At 38.7% G+C, this 16,748-nt stretch overlaps 1 protein-coding gene across 11 annotated transcripts in view; it reads right to left on the reverse strand.

The window, feature by feature from the left end:
* Nucleotides 1-5,725: 5,725 nt before the first annotated feature.
* Nucleotides 5,726-16,748, reverse strand: part of LOC139721565 (1-phosphatidylinositol 4,5-bisphosphate phosphodiesterase beta-4-like) — a 181,659-nt gene continuing 170,636 nt past the window's right edge. For all 11 annotated transcript variants that reach the window (XM_071632895.1, XM_071632897.1, XM_071632898.1 and 8 more), the window contains 12 exons: nt 16,312-16,411; nt 15,825-15,929; nt 15,342-15,430; nt 14,578-14,749; nt 13,803-13,909; nt 11,468-11,583; nt 10,057-10,132; nt 9,297-9,472; nt 8,580-8,681; nt 7,932-7,989; nt 7,294-7,380; nt 5,726-6,700 (listed from right to left, as the gene is read on the reverse strand). In XM_071632895.1, coding sequence (XP_071488996.1) covers nt 6,617-6,700; nt 7,294-7,380; nt 7,932-7,989; nt 8,580-8,681; nt 9,297-9,472; nt 10,057-10,132; nt 11,468-11,583; nt 13,803-13,909; nt 14,578-14,749; nt 15,342-15,430; nt 15,825-15,929; nt 16,312-16,411 — 1,272 coding nt within the window. In that variant the 3' untranslated portion in view covers nt 5,726-6,616. The remainder of the gene's footprint in view (nt 6,701-7,293; nt 7,381-7,931; nt 7,990-8,579; nt 8,682-9,296; nt 9,473-10,056; nt 10,133-11,467; nt 11,584-13,802; nt 13,910-14,577; nt 14,750-15,341; nt 15,431-15,824; nt 15,930-16,311; nt 16,412-16,748) is intronic.

Below are 16,748 nucleotides of genomic sequence, written 5' to 3' on the forward strand. Positions count from 1 at the left end.
TCTGGCTGGGATGGGCTGACTAAACCTCCCATCAAAAATTTAAATTCATGCCACATGTGCAGCATGCTGTATTGTATTATCCTTGGAGCATGTTAGACACTCTGGCGAAGCCGATATTTATGAATGGATTTATCCTGACTTTTGATGGTTCTTTGTTTATTTTTTGATAATGACGAAGTTGAATAAAAGCAAATAAATAAGAAATTCAAATACTTAGATTGCTCATCCCCAAACCCTGATAAATCGAATGATTCATCTATGCGACAACAACAAAAACATATTTTGATAGACCCTGAGATGGATGACCCCAAATGATATCATTCATCATCCCGCGTCGTATCACAGGTAATGCTCTTTTCCTCCATTACAAGTACTGGTAAGGTGTTCCTTCGACAAAAATAAGAACAGATCCCATCTTCCATGAACATGCCACAGATGACATGCTGAAAAACTGATACTGGTGACTAGAGTTTGCGCAAAATTGTGCTTAAAAAAAAGAAGAAAGCTTCTTCCTTCATGTCATATTGCACAAACTAAGACCTTGTTGATACACTGTCAAATTTGCTAACAAAAGTAATAAATCATCTAGGTACAATATAGCTTCTAGATATTAAATAATCAAAAATTCAGCTGGTCATTGAGAAAGTTTATCTTGCAATTATTCACATTTCAGAATGTGTAGCCTACAGTCTTACACTAAGTACAAACGAGTATAATATTATGTGCCATCTCAATAAATACAAGAAAGTGATATTACATTTGTCTGTCCATGTACAGGGCATCGTCTTTTTTATCTTTAGAATCCTTAAATGTAAGGTAGAGCCCCATATTGCACATTTGTGCTGGTTTTTAAAGCATTTTCTACACTTAAAGAAAAACGACAGAAGTACTGAAACTTCGATATTTTCGCACTGAGCGGCTCAAAAACATATTCACAGATTCTTGAATTCACACTGTGCAATTGTCAACCCATTCAAAACAGGCAAATAAAATTGCCAAGTTAGTTTTGCAGGTTTTAGAATACAAGCGAGCCAAAAGTAATGTGAAATACGCGAAAATTAATGTACTGAGTTTCAGCGTGTCCAGTACACTTGTTCTGACCACACTAAAAACATTGAACATGCCTTAATATCACAAAACACATAATACAAATGGGATAGAAATGGGGGAGTCTGAATAGGATTGTATACTAACATCACTTTGCATTATTATATAATACACACTAAACTAAATACTCTTGATGTATATTACACCTTATACGTTTATAAATTAACAATATTACACACAAAATTTCATACATTCTTACTTTTTCAGTATTTAAATAGAAAGAGATATAGAGACCAAAAGGATAGTTACATTTAATGTTGTTATCACAACATGGATGAATCCATATTATATTACACATTAGCCGCCACTTGTCCTTAACTCAAAGCTGGTGTATCATTTATAATACTGACAAAATGTGTATTTAGTAGTACACACAAACTAGAGGAGATACACTGTAATACATTAATTTACAAAATGTAGAATGCACAAAGCTCACATACTTATGTGGCAAAAAAGCTCTGGTAACATTTTAAGACATATGAATGTACGATTTCAGTTGTATGTTGAATACTATCTATTCTGTATTTCCCCTCATTAGATTCGCCAAGGCGAAAAAAGGAAATCATGCCTGAATAAACAGTTGGAGACCACCATGTAGAATTACATTGTAATCCACACATGACAAAGTTTTCTATTTTGTAATTGCCTTGAGGTACTGGACGTTTGACACTTAACCCTGCATGAATGTACATTGCTGCGCTTCATCATTCAGAACAGTCAAATGTTTAATCCTCCCAATCCTGCTGCCTAAAACATGCCATTGACATTGCGTGTACACAAGCTGTCAGTGGGTATGAGAGTATTAACGAGGTGTTGGTGGTTGAAGTTGAAATGATAACATTGCTTAACCTAATCTCGCTCATGCGGTATCTGTGGCATCACAAACCACGCGTGCAATTTGTGTTTGCACACGATTGGTTCAATACGAGGCCCTGTTTGGAGCCATCTGCTGAAGAAACCAGCGCCAATACTTGAATGAGAATTCATACTTTCTTCACTTTGTAATCATCTTATAATCAATCACAAAGGGTGAAACATTCTCTAACCGTCTGGATGGATTTGTTTTAAAAGCAACGGCATGAATGAACTGAATTGTAACAATGCCATTACATCACTAAGCCTTTCCTTGGAAACAGACACTGTAAAGGGCATCGTAATTAATCTGTCTACCAGTATGTCCTTTCCTATTCCTGGCTTTTACTGTTTGGAGAAAAGGGAGGATATAATGTTATATTCATCGTGGTAAAAATAGTTCTGTACTGGCCTGCCAGTCATAGAATATCGAGAGATATATTACATCCACATTAAGGGAGACACAATTCACTGACGCACATGGAAAAAGGCTGTAATCTGGATACATTAAAGTTGGCCTCATTTACCACTAATTTTACATGTCTGTACATCAAAACAAGCAAGCTTTTAGTGTTAGAAGCATCAACCACTCCATACATACACTACTCTTAGCCATGGCAAATGGCGTGAAAGGGACAAAACTATGCTAAAGCGATTCGGAATGTTAAAGTGACTTTAGGTCATCTTGCTGTATGCTGCAGGGCTTGAAGCTAACATTTAGATTTTGTCACCGCCAAAAATGATAAAAAGAAAACGAGAAAAGATACTTTTAAAAGAAGAAAAAAAAATCTCAGAGAAAAAAAAAACCCATAGAAAGATAGCAAACTTTACTAACTACAATTTTCTTACATTGCCATGTAGCTAAAGACAATAACAAGGTACCAACTGTGGAGATTTCATAAAGTAAACACACCAAACACATGACTTTACTGGAACATTTCTCATTGCACAAAAACTCAACACCCTTGTAGCTGCAGATGAGATATCTATACACGCCACATCCACAATTCTATTAACATATTAACATCACTTCATCATGTGAGCAGAAAGCTAATATAAAGTCCAACTACTTACATAAACATACATAAAACCTGTTTAGTCACGGTCCATTCTCTTATAAACCAGAAAATATTGCATGTCATAATTAAACAGTTAAACAGCCATGAAGATTACAAGCCTCGATAAACGTGCACTTGCAATCACAACCAGAACACTCATGTAGTAAGTGGACAGTCCCACTATCACAAAATCTGCAGTGTCGTTATGACAACCAGGGATCAGAAAAGATGGAGCTTCCCTGACAGATTCAAACCAGAGGAAACAGATTGCTATTCACACTAAAAGTCCAAACTGAATGTGACATCATTACGTTTTGTGCTTTGGGGGCTCACATAATTTACGGGCTGGCTCAAGGTTTTATGTAGACATGGCAATTTGTTTGCTTGTTTCTGTTTATCTTACAATAAGTAATGGCATTACTTACATTCAGCTTTCATAGCCACAGAAGGTACTATAAACATAGCAAAGAAAGTTAACACGAGAAGAGATTTTCTCTCCCACTCACAGCTCTCTACGAAAACAAGAACTTTCAAGAATTTAAAAACTTCTAATGAAACTGAGAATGCATGACAAGGCTTTTTCAACCTACATCAGCACCAAGCTATGAGCAGGAGATGCAACAGGAATAACAAGAGGGCAAATCCTTGTATGAATTTCCAAATCTCTACATTCATTATTTCAAATTAATCAACTGCTTTGATTAAAACACTCTTAACTTCCCCATTACTTATCTCCTTTAAATTTCCTCCACCAAACCTGATGGTACAGCACTAATCCTGAAGATACATGTTCATATTTTTTCTGCTTTTACGGCAATTTGCATTACCAATAATATCACAGTACATTGATTTCATAATCCTGAATTCATAAAATGTACATTGCAGCAACTTCTTCAATAGCGTGCCAACGATCGAGTAAGGTAAAGTATACAGTTACAAGTTTCAGCTCAAGAAATGATGGCAGCATTTTTGTTTGTTGTGAATGCTGTAAGCACAACCATCTATTATGATGAAAAAGAAAATACATTAAAAGAGTTTCACTTCTAACCAAGACAATCGACCCGACATGACTGTTTATCATTTTTATTGGTTTGTTCTCACTATTCAAGTATGCAGATAGGAAGTATGAACCGAACATGTGGAACATAAAGCAAAAGGCTTAACCTTACACTCCTGCCCCAACACAAAAATTACTGCTTTTTTACTCATGGCAGGGTGCTCAACGGGTTATTGCATGTTTACAAACTTTACCATAGATAACTCATGTTTGACTTCATAGCAAAAATATCTTTTCGAGTGTATCCCATGCAGTGAGGAAAAGGAGTGAGCCTTGTTCTATTGAAAGTATTGCCTTTGTAACGTGGAGAGGAAGGAAAGGTGAGGCCAGCCGTATTGCTTGAAGAAATAGAACTGTCTTGCCACTCATGCAACTCTATCAAGCTTTCGCAGAGTGCCAGCTGATATATCTGTGCAGTGTATGTCCCTTTTCCCTGTCATGGCCTTGTGGAGTGTTTTCTGTGTATTTTTAGAAGACAACAAGGACACCAAAAATGGGCAAATATCTAAGATGTGAAGACAATGGTATCTAAAGGAGGTCTTTGCCATATATCTAAAGGCAAGAAGCCTTGTATGGCAGCAGATGTATGCATCAACATTTCTGAAATAATTTACAAAGCTGAACATATGAATCCATGTAGACGTCACAGAGTTCCAATATAAACTGTTTTACAAAACAATCATCTTCGCTGAAAACTATGATACACGTCATGAGGCAGGGAAACCTAGCATTCAATCACAGAGGAAGAAAACGGTTGGAGGGGCTATGTACATATTTCCAGTTTTGACACCTGAAAAATTACAACTGACATACTCGTACATGCAAATTCCACTCGCAGAGTTAAGTGATTGTGGCAATAGAAACTTTATACACACTTGATATACATGTAATATACATTGTAGAGAAAAGAACTGCTGCCGATGGCACAGCATTTTTACTGTCATAGTCTGTTCGAAACTTTTCAGTATAAAAATGTCTAGTACTAGCTGAGGATCAAGTCCTGTCTGTACAGTCACGATAACAGTGATCATTGGCCTTCTAGTGCAGTCTGTCTGGCGTGGTGTGAGGACCAAAAAGAATGTTTGCTTATCTTTCAATCCATCAAATATCTACATGTAAAAAAAAAGGAAATTCTGAAGCTACTTTTGTGTTGAGAAGTGATGCCATTTCAGTAAAAGAGTCCTTCACTCCCCACTAGAGCAACCTGTACTTTTGTGCTGTCAAACAAAAATGAAATAGCACTCCCAACTCACGATGTCATCGCATATCTTGAAAAGTGAAATTGTTTCGTTTTCTTTCTATTTGATAGTACAGAACAAAGGAGGCATGCATTCAGTTCCAGATGTTACAGGACATAGAGAAAAGCCCCAGACTTTGAGTGAAGCAGGATCAAGTCAACTTGGTTTCATCATTGGGATTACAGTGGCATAATTCACTTCCTTATCAGGAGTCATTTGTCTTTGTGCAATGCAGTGCACTCCTTTGGAGAAAGTCCAGAGCTATGAAATTAGCCAGATCCATCATGGGGCGGCTCCTTCTAAGATGCCCTCTGAACTCCTGCTGATGACTGTCCATGCACGAGTGACATCTCCCTGCAAAGCAGGTCTCCACCAACCTTGATTCTGCAAGATTGGAACCTATATGCCTCGATACTGTTTAGAAAGGGTATCCCAATCGAGTGATCGATATATCCACATGTGTGGGAAAAGTTCATGGACACTACAGAGTCCTAGAATGATGCATCATGAGATTGATAATCACCATGGCAACACTGTGTGAATCAAGTATTTGTTCCCATTTTCCTGGTCCTTCATCATCTTCAAACAAACTGCCTCTTATCAAAATCCCTGATATTACTCTGAAATTTCACCTATTTGTGGTCCTCTCCTGCTTTACGGTATTTCTTTATGAATTTGGAATGATAAAAATTTTATGAATTGATTCACGACTTTTGTGCAAAAAAATCAACTCGTTCTCTCTATCACACTCCACAATAGGAACTTTAGGTGGTCCTCTCACACCAAGCTTTGGGTAAATTGCTGAATACAGCCTGAAGCTGCTTAAAGGTATGGCAACACCATCATGTCAGCCAGGTAAACCTTAACTCATTTTCATATACTACTGATTTACAGCTATACAATATGCCCAGACTTCACTGAGTGCTACACAAAGGAGACTGATGTCACCTTAGCCTGTCATTGCTGTGCAGTCATTTGAACATGTGATAGAAAGTGTGCTGGCCGTGTAGTGTGATATCAGCTGAAAAAAGAAAGCTGCAGGGCTACGGCAGCTTGAGATACACAACTGGTTGGCAAAAAAATACAAGAGATCTTTGCATCAAAGTTTTTTTTTTCTTTTTTTTCAAGCAGTAGTGTTGAAAAAGTCCAGTTTAACCTTGCTACCCATGTTACAGGAGTGGTCTCCTGCAGTGCTAAGATTCTGTAAAGCTGAAACTCCTGTCCTAGGAGATGAGACGGCTGCTGTGAGCGAAACATGCTTGGCAGTGACTGCAGGCAGAGAGGCCAAGGTAAGGTGTGCGGGGTCAGACGGTTGATGCGTCCGGTAGCGGAGGAAGGCGGACTTTGTTGGCCGCTCCGTCGAGGACAACTTTCTCCTCTTCCATCATCTGATATAAAGGAGAGAGAAAGATAAAGATAGAGAAACAGAGAGTGAGAGAGGGAGAGAGATAGAGAAATAAACACACAGTGACTGAGTAAGATATAGAGAATATGAGGTGGTTTTGTACTGGTTTGCACTGCAGCTTGTATTATAGTACATCAGCACTGTAACAAGAGCAGAGTGACACCCAAAAGAAATTGTCAGCACAATACATACAACACTGACCTCTCAGTGCAAACCCTAGAGTTGTTGGGCAATACAAGGTTACCACCGCAAATGATGACTTTTCACGCCAAGCAAAATAAAGATAAGCTCTAAAATGCATTAATTTAACAGACTGTGTCATTACAAAGAAAAAAGTACTTTGGAGTTTCTTCTGGGGAATGCCGTAGCTGTCATAACAGAGGATAAACTGTCATCTTCTATAACAGTGCAGTTTTGCTGAGCAGTCACGAACCTAATTTTACTCGATATCCTCTCACAAAATCAAGCTACAACGCCTAGAAAACTCAGCGAATGACACACAGAAAAGAGATCACTTCATACTTTGGAGTAACTCCAAAGAAGCTTTAAAAGAGGTTTCAACTCGCATATTCCTACCTTTTCCACTTCTTTGCGTAGTTTCTCAATCTGTTTGCTGTGAACCTGCTGGACTTCTTCCTTCTCTTTGTCTTGCTTCATCATCAGCTGTACTCAGAGAGAGAGAGAGAGAGAGAAAGTAAAAGGAGAGAGAATGTCATTGGTAATCAAATATCCACCTTGTGAAAAGATGGGAAATTTCAGACAGAAAACAAAACCTCGAGATTGCATTGAATGTACAAAAATATGCCTACAAGATTCACAATTTTGAGGGATTATCTACCATTTGATGGGATGAGGTGATTAACTTTATCTTGATCTTAAAAGCATCTAAATAAGCAGAAAAAAATACTGTATTTACATATCAATATACATTTATCCACATGAGAAAACATGTGCAGTATGAAAAGCTCCATATCATGATCAAAATATGATTTCTTCCATGGATTGAAAGGCTATTCCTTTTTATGTAGCAAAAGGAAAATAGATGTGAAACATAGAATGACCACAAAAATGCAGCTCTGAAGTTTGCTAATTCATCTGGTGAGAAGTAGCCGTGAGCAGTAGACTCTGTGTATCCTTTATTAATATTCAAGGTTTTCACAAAATGCCACTGGGTTATGTTGCTCTTTAATGTTTTTCTGTTAACTGACACTCACCCTCTTCCTCTCCTCCAGAAATTTCTTTGTATTATTACTTTGAAGTTCTCGTACCCTCCTGCAACAAAAGAATGTGGAAAAAAAATCACTTGTTGTTTAATGCCACAAGATGCAAGATACAGAAACCTTGTTTTATTCATCATGGTACAGACCAGGCATATTACTATAAATGCCCAACAAGATTTGATCTGAATGCATGATAATAAAACAGGGTCAATCCAAACACTGAACTCCTCAACTAGTTGCAATATCAATTTTGACAGTATCAAAATTATACAATCACATATCCCAATACTGACATTAAGGTCAAACCTGCAGTTTGAGCATATAAATTGATATGCATCAACTTCTGTGAGTTATGCAAGGTTTGCTATCATAATTGTTTACACCTATATTAATCATAAAGCAACTCCGTTGGTGGAAGTTAAATAGCACATAACCATGAACATATCAATCATCTGTGACTGATTTCTTGGAAGAATAGCAAGTGTTCATGATCTCTCTAGAAAAGAGAACTGTAATTCTGGAGAACGATTTGTTTTCTTTATGCAGTTTTCTTTGATTTGCTTGATTGTTTATTTGCAAATGTGTGACTTCTAGTGGACCCTCTAGGAGAATTCTACCTGTGAACGAGGCAAAGATTCTTACCTGTCTCTTTCAGCTTTGTTCTTGACACTCTTGTCATGACTGACAGCTTTTGTTGACTCCATCGAGTCTTTGGCCTGATTGGACTTCAGTTCCTTCATTTCCCTGAGTCCAGACAAAAGCCAAATATCAATAGTTCATGTATTCATGAGAACTGCGGGGGAAATATTCTATTAAATGTGTGTTGGCGCACGGAACTTGAAACAATACATTGCGAGGAGAGATATCATTATTGTTTCTTTTTTTCTCACAGATTATTTTTTCCCCCATTTAAATCATAATCTCAAAATTCCACTGTGACGTTGCTCATGTGTTGTATCATTTTGTATTCCAATCAGAAAATCTTCTGTCATCTTATGATCTCAAAAAAGCATGCTTGTTCTAAGTTAAGGCACTCATTCTTTACAGACAGATACAGTATGTGCATTAATGATCCCCCATCTCCTCCCCCCCCCCCCCAATCCCTGACTGTAATCTCCTTCCTCCATCTGATCTCACCGTGGTAACCCTGCCTCATCCTCATCACACTGACGACAAACCACACAAAATAAAAGACAAGAAGAAGAACTGCCACTCTACTCCAAAAGTAGATGGCCCCAAAAAAGAACAGCTATCACTTTATGTCTCAGGTATGGACATTGAAGCCTGGACCTTATCACTCAGGCAACTGATGAGTGGTCTTTTTATTCTCTTCCTCTCTGTCTCCCCTGGATTCCTCACCTCTCGTGGCGTCCAGCCAAGAGCTGGATCTGGTCTTCTTGGGTGCTGACCATGAGTTTCTTGAGGAGGTCACAGCGCTGGTGGATGTGGTTCTCCTTCATGTTCACCTCCTCCATCTGTTGGCGGTGCACCATCTCGGCAAACTCTTTGCTTTGGTCTGCCACCACTTCCTTCACCTGTAATATTGCAACAGCGATGGGGGGAGGTGTCGTTTGTGACCATCATCAGCTAAAGCCGTTGGCTCTATAGACAAAATCAGCTCCCGTCTCCAGCCATTAAGATGCCCCACCCCTCAATTTGGTGGTGAAGTAGACACCTTGTAAAAATTTGAACACTAGGATGTTCTTGAGCACTGCTGGCCATTTATCTTTAAGTTTTGAAACTGTGTGTTGTTGGCAGCTATAACTGTGCCCTTCTCCACTGCCTCCACCTTGGACAAACTGGACAATACATACTATACAATATACTAGATTGAACAGAACTCTTCACAAATAGACATAAATCAAACATCACATATACTTATAATCCAAAACAAAGTGCTGCACTGAACACAGTATGAAATAGTGAATGCAATTCAAAGGCTTTTATGTCTTCAAAAAATGTAAAGCAATTCTGAACTGCACTTGATGTGACTGGCCATCATTCTGACATTGTGCCGTGCAATACACCAAAAAATTATAGTCCATACTCACAGAAATCAAATGTTTGGCAACCCACAAGCAAATGAAAACAAAAGAAAAGAAAGCGTTTTAACTCTCACCCTTGCCTTATGATCGTTCACTAACGACTGGACATGGCATTCCGTTTCTATCTTGAGGTCGCTACAGTTGCTCTCTCTGCATCAAGAATGGAAACAGAAAATTGTGTCAAATTTGCAGGCAGTTCTTTGTAAAACAAAATTACTTCAATCATCAAAAATATGCGCTGTTCCTACAATATTCTCTCTGCAAAACTAGAGCTCTAATTCATAATTTTGAATGTGTCCACATTTCAATTACATATTGCCACATACAGCTAATATTGTTCAAAGCTGAAAATGAAGTAGTTGTTATAAAGGATTGGAATGAAAAAAAAAATGACATCAATATTGTCTGAAGTATATCAATGAAACATTGAGCTAAAACTTGCTGTTATTTAATAGTGTAAAACTCAGTGCAAAGTTATCATCAACAATGTAAATTCCCATAATATGGATTGCAACCTATCACATTAAAGACATTCAGCACCCAATCTAGAATACACTACCCATCAAACTAAAGATATGGTATCATCAACACAACTCCTGATCAAAGCTACACATATAAACACATCTTTTCAACTGGATATTTATAGCATGAAACATAAGATATATCAAGAACTCTTGTGGTGCAGTAGAATGTATCTGTACAGCTTGTGCACTTCAGGAATCATGTTATCATTATCAAATCACTCCTGTTATTTGGTATATGTAGCTGTAATGTTCCAGTAGCATGATTGTACTGTTATAAGCCAGCATCACAATTGACAGGTGGATTGAATCACTGGCATCAGATGCCTGGAATGAAAGCTGACCCCTTTGTATCAATGGTATCAGATAAATTGGAATGAAAGTTTACCCCTTTGCATCAATGGTATCAGATAGATTGGAATGAAAGTTTACCCCTTTACATCAATGGTATCAGATAGATTGGAATGAAAGTTTACCTCTTTGCATCAATGGTATCAGATAGAATGGAATTAAAGTTTATCCCTTTGCATCAGTGGTATCAGATAGATTGGAATGAAAGTTTACCCCTTTGCATCAATGGTATCAGATAGATTGGAATGAAAGTTTACCCCTTTGCATCAATGGTATCAGATAGATTGGAATGAAAATGGACCCCTTTGCATCAATGGTATCAGATAGATTGGAATGAAAGTTTACCTCCTTGCATCAATGGTATCAGATAGATTGGAATGAAAGTTTACCTCTTTGCATCAATGGTATCAGATAGATTGGAATGAAAATTTACCTCTTTGCATCAATGGTATCAGATAGATTGGAATGAAAGTTTACCCCTTTGCATCAATGGTATCAGATGAATCAAAATAAAAGTACACCCCTAGCATCAATGTCATGAAATTTAATCATCAATGGGATGAAAGTTAACCCATTGCAACAATGGTATCAGATGAATCAAAGTAAAACTTACCCCTTCTTTTTGATGGCCTTCTCCAGACTCTTCTCCCGTGTCAACTTCTCCCTGTCATGACAGGCTTCCATCTTATTCACAGTGGAGTAGTGTGTCTTCTGCAAAGTAGCTCTTTCCTGTGGTCACCATGACAAATAAGCAAATATAGGTTTTCCTAGTGAATTTCATACTTTTGTCTTTCAAATTCATATTCCAAGCATTCAATTTCATGCATTATATTCCACGCTCGCAGCACTGAATCAGCTTTCAAATTCCCAATCTGGTCATTCCAATTCAATATCCAAATATTCAGTTGTTCATTAGCGTCATTCAAATTCCAGATACGAGCATGCATTTCAGCAATGAGCATTCAAATTTATTTCAAGCTGGCAGTGGAACCTTGTTGGGCATTTATGTTCCAAGTAAGTTCCAAGTAAGTGCATCTAATTTAAATGAATCATTGCACTACATGAGCTTGGGGGTTTATGTGTGTCTTTTCTAATTTAGTTTTGAATAAATTTGCTCTATCATCAATACAGTTGCTTTGGGTAGGGCCTTTATCTGTTCATTCTCACGTTAGAGCTCATTCAGATATAACAGCAGCTCAATGTGCTCAACGCTACAGGCGCATTTCAAACGAGGATAGAGGAAGGTTGATCGACGCATTTGAGAACGACAATCAGGACTACATGGCCCTGGCAGACACGCTTGGAATAAACCGAGCAACGGCCAGGTCGATAGTAGCAACCTACACTGTATTTGAGAGATGGTCGATGTGATATGCTGCCAAGGGGAGGTGACAGACATCACAAAATGGACGATGAGATGAGAAATCATCTGCTGCATGCCTAAGAGCTTATTTCCCTGATGACTCTACTACAGCTGAAGGCAGACCTCAAAGCTTCTTTGTCACAGAAACCGCCTGTGAGCACAAGCACCATAGCAAGATTCTTAGATGGAATGCTCATTACCATGAAGTTCACAGAAGATGTTCTCGACCCAAGGAATTCTCTCCAAGCTATGGACCTGGGCAGTGATATGCGCAGTGGTTCATAGAGTTTGTGGCTCACGGTGTGTACATCAACAAGACGGGCTACAACATCTGGACAAGGAGATCGTTTGGCAGAGCACCTCATGGAGTTCCAGAAAGAAGGGTAGTACATGGGCAGCTTGGGAGACACTGCAACATGACTTTTGCCGTATCTGCCAGAGATCGGCCTCGTTCACCATTCCATATCGGAGGAAACTGTGACGAGGGATACGTTCGAGGCCTTTCTAGCCCAAACAGCTCGTCAATGCAGCAGGTATTTCCACTGGATGATTCCATTTTCCTGGTCTTTGACAATGTACGTCCGCACGTCAGAGCATGGCTTCCTGAAGGTACCAACCCAAGGATCCAGCTCAGGTTCCTGCCACCGTATTTGCCCTTTCTGAACCCAATTGAAATGGCTCATTCGGCATTTAAGGCTGCACTTGCTCGCCCATAATGGCAACGTTGGATTGGGGACCAGGAAGCGGCTCAGCAAGCAAGGATGAACCTACAACAATGGAAGTGTGAACTCATCTACCAGGTTGGAAGGATGAATGTCGATGTCGTCACGCAAGAGAAATGTGTCACCCAAGAGAAATGTGCGCAGTGGTACCGCCACGCTCAAGTCTACATGCCGCGATGTCTCGCTCGACAGGAGATCAAAGCTTGAAAGAACCACCCCTTCATCGCTTTAGGAGTTTGGTGGCAGTAGGAAATGCAATGCCCACGTTTGGAAATTGAAAGCACATACTTGAATTTGATTTGCCAGAAACAAATGAGAGTTCCCATTAATGAAATTGATTGCTTGGATTCTGAATTTGAATGCCCGCATATTTCCGCGGGCTTGCGTTGTGTGAAACTGAATGCTCAGCATAGGAACTTGAATGACATACGTAAGTATGAAATTGACCAGGAAAACCTATAGAATCTTGTCTGTTAGCTTGTCTGAATCACGATATCACACAGCATCACTACTTGTACTTCATGGCTCAGTTCAATTTGCTAATTTCATAAGGCCACATTTACAATGAAAGCAAGAGGATATCTTAACGTAATGACGAAACCCTGGCTGCAACTGCACAACCCATATTTTCCTATGGTAACCTTCCTAAATTATTTGGAATGCTGAGTTTTACGTACATTGCAATCGTTTGATTGAACTACAGGGCATATAGAGATAAGCTGAAAACATGTAAACATGCACATGTACATATCATATACATGTACATGATGAATATGCAAGGCATTTATACATGCATACATATAGACAGACAGACAGACAACCAGAGGTAAAAGAAAAAATACAGAGAAACATATGAGACTTGCTTTGGAATGTCTCTTGTTTAACGAGTCCTGCTCCTTCTGTTGCTTTTTTAACAGCTTCTGATAGGCCCGTTCCTTCTTCAGGGTCTCAGCTGTGATTGGTTGCATTCCTGGGGACAGAAAAGAAAAGTGAGACTGTCACATAAAATCATAACAATGCGTTCAAACGTTTGAAACATAGGCTTGATTGTTATGAAGTGTTATGCCATGCAAGACAATCTGATATTTCAGATATGTGTATGTGCAACCAATGCACTGACATTGTACCTTAAAAGGTATTTGCAAATACATCAAGAAGAGCTCCAGTGCAACACTAAAATGGAAATGATCTGGAATATTTTAGTGTTAAACATAGACAACACCAAGTGATTGATACCAATTACTGATACTTTCCTTTTTGGCATCTTTTTTGGCTATAGACAGCACACAAACATTGCCAGTTAAGAAGGGGAATCATATCTTATCAAAAAAACATATCTAATGGTACAGCTGCATAATGATGCCAGTCTTTAGTCCCGTCCCCCCCCCCCCCCCCCCAACGAAACTACATAAGCCATCCAAGAGTTTCCAAAATGCTTTAGTCTGTGGTTGATGATTTAGAGTGAGAAAACTGGGGTTCACATAACGTGTTTCAGAATTGTCTCATGCTGAATTGCAGACGGTGACAAAGTTGCGCTCTAACACTATGACACCGTTTCAAGTTGGTACTTTTATAGTTCAGCTGCTCATTTCAGCATCATGGCTGTCACAGACCTGGTGCTAATACTCTGCTCCTCACCTTTTTGTTTCTCCTTGCCATCACACTTGCCCATGAAGTTGGAGCCCTGCTTGAGGGGTGGGGCACCCGGGGTGAACCCCCCAATGACCGGGGTCTGGCTGGTGGGGGTCTGAGGGTGCCGCACCGTTGGTCTCTTCTTGCTGTTGACTGTTGGCACCTCACTGATTTCATTCTGCACAGGGGTAAAAGAATAAATTGGATTGATGGATGACTGAGTTCAATGGTAGCTCTTTAATTCGGAAAATGTCTCAACACATTACGAGTGGAAAGCATGCTTGTGATATATCAAGTCTTTGGGATATTCAAACTTCACCTCAGGTGCAGAGAATTAATGATCTGCAATCCCTCCATGTTCTAAATCACATCAATGTTATGCAAATGTAATGAAACACTAACCACAGACAAAATTCAGAAAATTCTCTAACGTAATGAAGGCATATGTGTCTTTCAATCACTTACATTTCAAATTCAGCTGTATTCTCATAACGGGACACAAATTGCATTCTTTTGGAAGTCAAATTTGCTGATGGCATTGGAGTTAAGGAAAAGGCAATCAAAGGACATAGAAATGTTCCTAATGCAATATGAGCACAAAGTTTCCCTTTCATACAACGCATTCTCCATATCACAGACTTTCATGAAAATAAAATAAGGTATTCTGTCTGGGAATGAATATTAAAGTGATTTGAAACATATGTATTTCTATATAAGATGTTTTTATATGCATCAGTGTTTCTCTATATTTATGATAAAGTGTTTGTCACCTCTTCAATGCCCATGGACTGTAGCTGCTTTGCTCTCTTCTCAGCTTGCGATAGGTATAGTTGTGGATCAGAAAGCGCATCAACAAATTCTGAAAGGAAGTTGGAAGGAGAAAAAAAATTTGATTGAATCCAACACTAGTAAAGGAAATGTGAATATGACACTATCACAACTGAAAATAGGGGTACAAAATACATATACAAATAACCACATAATTTTCACGTTTGCAGTAAGGTTTTGTCATCTATCAAGTTCCTTTTTTTAAAAACTACTATTAACACTATGCCTAAACCCATCATATGTCATTCTAAAATTCTTAAAAATGATATTCATTAAATATCTACACTAAAAACTTTTGATGCATGAGTAGCTTTTCATATGTCTTTACACTTTCACCTAAAAAAAAATTACCAGTATCTTTTGTGAAGTAAATGAAAAGATTTGAAAGGTGCTGTATGTTTTTACTTCATAGTCCTGTGACTTACGTGTTAATCCATCAGGGACGTAGGTTTTGAGCTGGATACAGCAGAAGACAGTGGGCAAGGAGAGGGGAAAGTTACCCTCTGTGCGCAGCGAAATATGCCTGTAACCTGCAGAACACACGAACAAACATACAACCATAAGAGAACATAAATGCGAGGACTCGGTGGTGAGAGATTACTCTGTTTATACATGAAATAAACCGATGGGTGGGGTCCAAAGTTCTGCATCAGGACCCCCAGGTCAATTTTGAAGGTAAAATCTTGCTCAAGTTGGTCTTAACGACCTTACAAATCATGTACCAGATGAAAAAAAATTGCTACTTTCACCCACCAATTCTCTCATACAACACCTGCAAACAAACTATCACAAGGGTGTATGAAGAAATCATGTAAAGGGTTTCTCAATGTTAGGTCCTAATGTTGTAATATCTTGCTGTTCCTGATACAAGGCAAAGTTTCCGTTATGAGATATTTGGTCTGGTTGACTCACCTGCCTGTAACCCATCCAAAGGAAGAATTCGCTGCCCGATAAGTTTTCCCCCTTCCTCATACACCGCTATCCTCAGGACCGCAAGATCTGGTAATACCACCTGTTAGCACACACACACACACACACACACACAAACAAAACAAAACAAACAAACAAACAAACTCAGAACTGTGATGCCTTTACTACAGTGATTTATGGTACTTGGTAGCAAGAATACATTGGTATCATATTATGTTTTTAGAATGATGACAGAAGAGCGGAGTCCAAATTGATGAATGTTTTACAATGTCATTTCTGGACAGGATGTGGAATCTAAATATGAAAGCTCTTTTCGCCTGCAAAACAGAAATTGTTGTTCAGCTAGTGGGTCATGTGTAATTCTTGAGTATTACTTCAAATTGATAATAACAATGATAATTTTTCACATATTTCACTGT

This window comes from Diadema antillarum, unplaced genomic scaffold (assembly GCF_040938485.1).
Source record: "Diadema antillarum isolate AM-2024a unplaced genomic scaffold, OU_Dant_1.0 scf00000145, whole genome shotgun sequence".
Taxonomy (NCBI): Eukaryota; Metazoa; Echinodermata; class Echinoidea; order Diadematoida; family Diadematidae; genus Diadema; species Diadema antillarum.